At 37.7% G+C, this 9,348-nt stretch overlaps 1 protein-coding gene across 1 annotated transcript in view; it reads left to right on the forward strand.

The window, feature by feature from the left end:
* The window catches only part of ddb1 (damage-specific DNA binding protein 1), a 31,481-nt gene extending 22,378 nt beyond the window's left edge, over positions 1 to 9,103 (forward strand). Inside the window, exons 20-27 of the mRNA XM_058629721.1 lie at positions 475 to 639; positions 1,289 to 1,383; positions 3,193 to 3,363; positions 4,511 to 4,620; positions 5,297 to 5,466; positions 6,862 to 6,964; positions 7,563 to 7,686; positions 8,469 to 9,103. Of these exons, the coding sequence (XP_058485704.1) occupies positions 475 to 639; positions 1,289 to 1,383; positions 3,193 to 3,363; positions 4,511 to 4,620; positions 5,297 to 5,466; positions 6,862 to 6,964; positions 7,563 to 7,686; positions 8,469 to 8,552 (1,022 nt within the window). The 3' untranslated portion in view covers positions 8,553 to 9,103. The remainder of the gene's footprint in view (positions 1 to 474; positions 640 to 1,288; positions 1,384 to 3,192; positions 3,364 to 4,510; positions 4,621 to 5,296; positions 5,467 to 6,861; positions 6,965 to 7,562; positions 7,687 to 8,468) is intronic.
* The last annotated feature ends 245 nt before the right edge of the window (positions 9,104 to 9,348 follow it).

A 9,348-nucleotide genomic window follows, 5' to 3' on the forward strand; every position in this document is an offset into this window, starting at 1 on the left:
ACACACTATTTAAATGCGGCTGCTGTGTGATCACTATTGGCTATATCAAGTATATTCGAATGGATTCACATTTGACATATTGTCTTGAGTTGTGTGTATGCAAGCAGCCTTCTTGTGCTATGAGTTTTTTTATAGATATAATCAGATCTGTTCATGTGTCTGTAATCATTTAATTTCCAGAGAAGAACTTTTTCATGAAACTTTACAATTATTGTAATAGGGTTCATACCTGATTGGTAGTGCCTTTGGTGTTTTAGTTATATATTAAGACTTCAAGTAACTGTGTAGCCTTCTCTTGATGACACTTAATATGACTAAGCTGTTGACGTCTGTTTTCCTTGTTTAATGTTTAATGTCTGCCTTCATGGATTTTTGACTTGACATGAGACTCCATAATACAGTAGAATAGTCCTGTAAAGCTTAATGCCCAAGGGCATTTTTTAAAAAATGTGTGTTTTGTATCTTTTCTATCAGTTCTCCATGCCCATCAGTTCCTCCCTAGCGAGTATGCCCTCAGCATGGTGTCATGTCGTCTGGGAAAAGACCCATCAGTGTATTTCATTGTTGGCACCGCCATGGTGTACCCAGAGGAGGCTGAGCCCAAGCAGGGACGCATTGTAGTCTTCCACTACACTGACGGTCAGTTGCCAGGCTTTACTTAATCTCCCACTCTCTGAGTTCATTAAACATAAAACACAAAATGTTCTTTTCTTATGTTGTTCCTTATACAACTTGCTTTGCTTTGCTCTTAATCCTTCATCTGGTTTCATTGTCTCCCTCCGTCCTCTGTCCTGTTTTTCACACAGGGACACTTTGTCCTACGTTGCTCTTGTCTCCCTCCTCACTTAATCATTTTCTTATCTCTTCTCATCAGACTCTTCTCCCCTTCACCCTCACTGATTCCCCTCATTTCTTTTCCTATATCTCACTCAAGTTGCATTGCTTCTCTTCCTGTAGCTTTTGTATGAATGAAGTGTTGTCTTTATATTTATCTTTCAAACAATTGTTTAATGGTATGTTATGCTCCTTTACACTTAAGATTATTTTTTTCCACCAACAATAGTATCAAAAAAATGTATTACCTTTTTCATGTATTTAATATATATAGTTAATACATTATTCTGTTATACATAATACTGGCTGTAATTGAACTGCAGTGCAGACATCAAATGTAGATTGGAGTGGCATTGGCTTTGGTCATAGAAAAACCCATATTGGTCGACCTCTATAACCAATGAAACACTGGATGTTAACTGTTTGTTGACTGACCTTGTGCTCATTTTTGCAGGTAAACTGCAAACTGTGGCAGAGAAGGAGGTGAAAGGTGCCGTTTATTCTATGGTGGAGTTCAATGGCAAACTGCTGGCCAGCATCAATAGTACAGTAAGTGGTGCTTGAAGGTGTTTTCAGCGAGACATAAAAAAAACTTGGCATTTTCTTGTCTTAAGTATAGTTATTGTGCAGAGTGTTTTAAGACCCAAACAATACATTTAGTTTGAATATTATATTTGCTTCAAGGTGTATTTCAAATTAATCTATCTAGATAATTTTTTTTACTGCAGACCTTACTATCAAAAACTAATTTGGACTTGTTATTAATGCAATTATAATCCTTCATCTCAGGTAGCCCTTGGTAAATTGCTGACCATGTGCCTCTTTATAATGTCTATTGTAGTTTCTTATACACTTTGCACTAGACCAGAAAAAAGTCCACTGATGTGATTATTCGTGTTTTCTGTTTTGTGTTATATGAAAATTTACAAGACATTTGAAGATGTCACCTTGGGTTTTAAAGAGACTGTGACCAGGCCAGATGAGCAGAAACCCATTTAGTTACGACTGAATGCTTTTCATGTTTAGAAATATCTAATGTTAGTTTGTTTGTTTTTACCAGAATCAAGACAGTGATTCTGGTAAAATCTTCAATTATCTGCTTAGTAGCATTTTCTAGATTATTTGAATTTGATTTCCGTTCATATTCAGTTCACACTCAGGCAACCTCTGAGTGACTTTTGTGTTTTAACTTTCTTTTCTTTGATTGGTTAAGAAGTATGTGATATAATTTTGGATAAAAGCCCCTGCTTTGTTATTTTCAATTTCAATATTTAAATCGATTTACTTTACATAAATTGGTGTTTTGAATCGCTTCACATACAGTTTGACATAAACAGCTTCCCTTTCACTGTCCTGAACTTCACTCTTTCACACTGAGCTATAGATGGATTAAAAAGGTTAACGCTTTAAATGGCAGCTTTACCTTAATATATTAAAATCAAATAGTTATGGATTACGGATTTGTGGAAGTCGTCACACGGTGTGTCAAATTTTCTACTGCCTCCTTTATTTAACATTTACCTCAGTGAACCATTTAATTTTCATTTCATCACATAAAATCTTTCGGTTGAAAACCTCCTTTTTAATTTTATGTCAGTGTTGTTGAATCTCAGAGCAAAGTTTTCCACCTAAACCCACTCTTGCACTCAGGAGTTTAACAGCCATTAAGAACTAATCCATCACTGAAATTATATAAATGTTCTCCTATATTCCTTTATATAAATGTTCTCAGTGGCCTCGGTACAAACCATAATCAACTTTATGACATTAGTTGGTTGTAAAACTTCTTCATTATTCACTTTTTCATTTCATTAACTGGACACTCTGACATGTTCTTAGCTGTAAAGGGTTAACTTCATAATTTTCACTGGTTTAAACTTCATATAATATCAGGGGCTCTTTATTAAACGGGTGTGAAGCGTGTTCATAGGAAATTAGGATGTAGAGATTATAAAGATACCATTTTTGAGCAGAAGCATGTGTGCATAAGGGGACTAAATTGTGATTTTTCAAAGGTTTACTTCTACTTATGTGTACTTTAAAGGAACATTTATCCTTATATCCTTATTATATAACATTATCGAGTTGAGTGAATATCATACATACACCCCACTCACTCAAACACACAAGTTTTTTTTCTCATTGTCAGTGTAATTAGCCAAAAGCTAACTGCTAGCTGACAACTCAGATTTTTAATCAGCACGTCAGGCTCACACTTACTGAGGCCCATTACTTCCACAGTGATAGCAGGATGAGTCTGAACTGTTGGATAATTCATTAGATTCTGCTGGCACAAATTGTTAAGCCTTATGCCCTTTTGCCTGTTATGTGACAGTTGCTCACCTTAATTGTTTTAAGGTTCGTTTGTACGAATGGACGGCTGAGAAGGAACTGAGAACTGAGTGTAACCACTACAACAACATCATGGCCCTTTACTTGAAGACCAAAGGAGATTTCATTCTGGTGGGAGACCTGATGAGGTCGGTCCTGCTGCTGGCATACAAACCTATGGAGGGTAATTTTGAAGAGGTGAGATCTGAAGGAGGTAAAACAAAAACGACTCGAGGTTTTTACATAGTGGCTTTAAAACTAGAAGGTAGACATTAAACTTAGTGTGTGTTTGTCCATGGCTACATTTTTTAACTTTTCTCTTTGGTGTGTATAAATGACTTTATTTCTTGCCTCTCCTATCTGACACATACTTCACCTCCCACTCTTTTGATGAGTGAAGTGTAAAATGGATTTGTGAAGATGAAGCAATATGAGGAGTCCCACGTTTTGCTGTATGCATGCTGTTGTGCCCTGTGTAATAAGTGTGGACAGAGTGAAATGGAGCAGAATTCATACAGAGTTAAGAGATACTTTAAAGGGTCTTTAAATTTTAACCATTACCATCTTCATATATTTCAAATAATCTTTTCTTGGTAGCTCTATCATTATTGTTTTTTTTATTCAAAAATGAATCAGGCTCATTCTGACAATCTCAGCTCCGTGGGACGTCAGAGAATGTCTCCCCTCAGTGTTTTGGATTTTGAGCCTGCAGCTTAACTATTTTTGTTCACACTCACTTCTCTCATTAGCACTTTTTCTAGACGCAGCATGCAGCTGTTTTCAGCAACAGAGATCTGAAAATCTATTTCATGCCACCTGACTGGCACTAAATTGCAGAAACATTTAAGATGTAGCTGGTGAACATAGTCTAGTGTTTACCAGCTAATGAACAAGATATGTCCCACAGGATACTGAAAACATGCCAAAATGCTAATGTTGGTATATAAACAACTGCTTATGAACAAGTTCTCTTTTAGAGGTTTATAAAGTAATGATCTAGCTTTATGTTTTACAGGTTGTTTCCACCTCTCCCAGGTAATCGCAAACACAGTCATAGGACTAGTTGGGCATGTAGAAACCATTATTTAATAATTTCTTACTGATCAGTTTAATGAGGAGATTGATTCCACTCAGTGGAGTAAATTTCACTTGTATCTGGGGCAGCAGGCCAGTTAGCCTATTTTAATATAAATCCACCTTCCAGCATCATTAAATGCTCAGAATTTGTTTTGTGTTAATATCTTGTTTGTAAGTGTGTACATAAACCAGATATGGACTTTTAGGTAGGGATTTTACAGTGTGCAAAGTCTCAATAACCATACGGATATTTGCTGTTTTTGGTCAGATTGCTCGCGACTTTAATCCTAACTGGATGAGCGCAGTTGAAATCCTGGATGATGACAATTTCCTGGGGGCAGAGAACGCCTTCAATCTGTTTGTCTGCCAGAAGGACAGGTGAGGAAAACGATGAATGTCACTACAAAATTGCTGAAACTTTTTTTGCTCATCAATTTTAACCTTTCCCCTAATCAGTGGAGTTCCCTGAAATCATCATCAATATCCTCTCTCAACATTGGGTCATCATAGGGCTACACCTAGTCCCATGATACCTATTAGAGCAGCAACCTTGGGACACGTGGTGCAACACAATTGTCCTTGCATTTACTCTGGAAATTATGAGTCATCTGGCTGCTGAGCTTTAGCTGCACGGCTGCCTTTCTCATTTTACTCACTTAACTATCACACACTTTTTTTTTTTTAAGAAAGGGGTGTGGCCTAAAAGTCAGTGTATTACACTCATGCCACCACCTATTAACCAACTAATACCTCAGGTTGGATCACTTAATGGTTTTGACCTTTAGTTTTTGTATTACGTCTCTCTTTTACGCTCTCGAACTGTTTCTTCACCCCTTTATCCATTACCTCTCCATCATTGGCTGACCTTTTACAATGTCTCTAATATGTCTTCTCCCACCTGTTTTTGTTTCCTTAATCGATGACTCTTCAACAACGCCCCCCCCCCCAAACATTTTCTTTTACCTTGTCTTTGACATCTTTTTTTCTTTGTTTTTACACCTCGGCCCCCCACATTTTTATAATCCCTCCCATTTTCTCTCTCTGCCACGCTCAGTGCGGCCACCACAGATGAAGAGCGGCAGCACCTGCAGGAAGTGGGGGTCTTCCACCTCGGGGAGTTTGTCAATGTCTTCTGCCACGGCTCGCTGGTGCTGCAGAACCTGGGCGAGAGCTCCACACCCACCCAAGGCTCTGTGCTCTTCGGCACAGTTAACGGCATGATTGGTAGGCTCACGCACAATTTAACACTCACACAAGCACACACACACACACACACACAGACACAGGTTGGAACTGCCCAAATGCCTTTCTCACTGCCAGCGTTTCTAACAAAAGTTGTAGTGCACTGAGCTGAACTGTCATCAAATTTGTGTATTCTTAACTGAAGTTTCTATTTCAGAAATGAAAATACATTTCAAATACAGTATTACAGCTCATTACTCACATTTGAACCAGTAACTTTAGGCCTGGCAGGAATGACAGCAGCGATATTAAAAAAAAAAAAGATAGAGGGCATCATTTAGACAGAGCAGTAAATTAGCTTATGTTGTCCCACACCACCAACATGCTGTGCATTATATCACCTCAGCACCTTTTGCAATTCTTTAAAAAGTCTCTGAGGAAAGTTTAACAGGAAATGAGAACCACCTTTGTGCAGTCCACTAAAGTCTTCCACTGTAGCCCGTAAACCAAAATGGGCAGCAGTGTATAATGAAGAAAAATACCCCTGCCAGTCTTATCATTCCACAAGACGGTGTGATATATGAGATTTATTTTGGGAGAAGCTGCAGAGACGCATGTTTATTCTACCCAAAAAGAACGGGTAATAAAGCTGTTTCTCACTGTTCTTGAAGCCGAAACACTGGCCTCACAAAAGTTAAGTAGATCATTAGATCATATTATTTTAATGTGTCTTAAATTTTAAAGGTGGCAAGTGAGGTAATTGCTTTACCTGATTCAACATAAAGTCGATACTTTCAATTTTTATGACTGATAACAGTTAAATAAAGAGCAAGGAACTTAGTAAGTATCTTTTTTTTTATGTATTTTAACTCATTTTTATGTAATATGATGTAATTTATTAAAGCAAGTACTAATTGTTAGAGGATGATCAATATGTTTTTTTCATATGAGACATAGAAAAAAAAACATATTGATCAACCAATGGCTGATATATGACGTCTCTTTCTTGTCCAGTTTTCCCAAATCAAACAAAAGAAACAAAATGAAAGTAACAATCAAGAGAAAGACTATCATATAATTAAAATAATTTTTAGTTGGAGAAATGTCCTTCAAACTCTTCTTGGCAGTTTGTCCCAAAACTCCTTTTGCTCCTTTATACTTCACAGTGTAAGTCTCTGTGCTGTCAATTTCACTTGAAATAATTTCCTCAGAGCTTGAGAGTAATGTACTCGCTGTCACAGAAGTTGAATTTTTAGCACAGGGGGAAGCGTACTTCTCCCTCAAAGCACAGGGACTCCAGGATTTCTAAAATAAAACTTCATAAATGATTGAAATTGTGCTTCTTTTCTCCCAACATAGCCTTGCCATACAAGCATGAGATGTACATTCGGGTGATTCTAGTCACACTAATGATGGTTTTTTGCTACTGTGTGTCAGGTCTGGTGACGTCTCTGTCCGAGGGCTGGTACAGCCTCCTCCTGGACCTGCAGAACCGTCTCAACAAGGTCATCAAGAGCGTGGGCAAGATCGAGCACAGCTTATATCCTTTTTATATACACATGGGCACTCGCCATCTGTCACGGAGACAGAAACAAACTGCACTTACCAGAGTGGTGATCATGTGGGTAAAAACGCACACACACACACAGTAAAGTGACAGATGATAAGACTCACTTTACTTGGTTACAAAGGTGTGTAATAGTTTCTCTGGGTTACAACTAAGCCAGTGATTTGATAATGAGTTGTATCTAGAGCTGAAATGTCTACATTTGGCAGTAAATTGATTGATAGTTGATGAAAATTAATCAACAGTTATGATAATCCATGTTTGTTTGTTTTTGTCAAATATCAGGTTTTTCAGCTTCTCTTAAGTGAGTATTTGTGAGGTTTTTGGTCTTGTGGGTTTCAGACACCTGCTCAGACTGAACAGTACATTCAACATTATTGTAAAATATTTTAGAGAGCACATAAGCTGCTATTTAAAGACCACACCAGTCTGGTCCTCTGAAAAGTGTTTTCATAAGACCACATTTATGTCACACTGAATATTAGTTTTGCTGTTCCTGAGGTGAAATATGTCATATTGTTCCTAAGGCGATATGGCAGCCATGTATTGATTTTCTTTGACTCGCTTGCACCTGGAGGTCCTTCCACACCGAGCGTAAGACAGAGCAGGCCACAGGATTCATCGATGGGGATCTGATTGAAAGTTTCCTGGATCTCGGCCGAGCTAAGATGCAGGAGGTCGTTAGTACTCTACAGGTAGGAGCTAATTTTCATCCACTCTATGCTGAATGATGTGAAATGTGAATGAATCCTTTTTTGTGCGTTTTGTTCCATTGTATTCTGCATTTCAGTGTGTTCAAACACAAAATCTGTTTGGACCCTTGTTAAAAGGGCATTAAAGCCAGTTTAATCATGAGTTCTCATTGCCAGCTTATTGGTACAGCCTGCAGTGAAGTGTAATGGGCACGGTTATGATAGTTGGTTTAATAACAACAAGGCAAACGAACACCGGTCCCAGAGAAGCATCTGCTGCAGAATCAGTGTAACACTCATCAGTGAGTTGTCATTTGTGTTTTGACAGTTTTTATTAGCTGCCTGCTCTTGTGTGAGTAAGAACGGGCAATAACTTTCATAGTAGAACAGGTGGTGCTATATTCTGCTTGAGTCTTTTCTCGCGTTGTTCAAATTGCAATTAGGAATCACGTTTAACTTATGAAGGCAATTCTTTGTGTTCCTTTTAGACCAGATAATAAAAAAAACCTGTTATAAATATTTAAATAAATCATTTTAAAACCCAATATACTACAAAAATGTCAAATATCTTGCAAGTATTAGTTGCAGTTAAAGTAAATCTTTGGTTGTTTACTTTATTTATATATATATAAAAAAAATAACTGTGGTAGTTAAGCATTTAGGTTATTTGCAGATAAATAAAAGGGAAAAAAGTACCTACTTATTTGTCCATCTAATGTGGTGTAAGTGAACACCAGTGGGGTTTGTCACAGTAGCGAAAGCTCATCGGCGTTGTTCAATTTCAGATCGATGACGGCAGCGGCATGAAACGTGAAGCCACGGTGGATGAGGTGATTAAGATTGTGGAAGAGCTGACGAGGATTCACTAACCTCACTGCCACCTGGACTCCTGCTGATTGAGAGGAGCGTCCAGAGGAGGAATTCCACACAAAAACAACATGGCAGGGGGATGGGACTGGGTTTTGCAGATTTGTAAATAAAAATAAAGAGTCTGTGCATGTTCGTCCTTCAGACTTCAATGATATGTGAACTGTTGACTGTGCTGGACGAAGTGTAGCACTGCTTATTTAGTCAGCTGTCTTTAGGCAAAGTGCATTGTCATGTTTGGACAACAACAACAAAAAGACCAAAGTAAAGACATTGGTCCGAGTGATGAGTTTGTGTGCGACTGTGTGGAATAATGTCTGACTATAACTAGATAAACCTACAACATGTGACTGTGACGGGCAGGTTAAAGGTCATAGCAGATCATCTACACCCTTCTAAATCTGAAATTGACACTTTTCAAGGTTATTGTTGAAGTCTGGAGTAAAACACGCTGTATGAGAACAAAATTGAGGTAAATGATAGATTTATAGCTATTTTGTCTGTGTGATGTTTTCTTTGTTTATTTTAATAAATTTTGCTTTAGTACTGGTAACACCTGTGTTTCAGTTTGTCTCTTTTCTGACTTTTACTATCCTCAACATCTGTCTTTTCTGGTGTATGTTGATAATTGCTTTATTTTTTCAAACCCAGGCTGAAACCTTTTTCAGATAGTAATGAAATTCTTCAGGTAATCCATGATCCCATGAGAATAGATTCTTATGAATTCTATGATGTAGTGGTGCCAACAGGTAAAATGTAAGTGCAGTGGACTTATTTTGGTAAATGGCATAAAATGAT

The sequence above is a fragment of the Solea solea genome, chromosome 5 (genome assembly GCF_958295425.1).
Source record: "Solea solea chromosome 5, fSolSol10.1, whole genome shotgun sequence".
In the NCBI taxonomy this organism is placed as follows: domain Eukaryota; kingdom Metazoa; phylum Chordata; class Actinopteri; order Pleuronectiformes; family Soleidae; genus Solea; species Solea solea.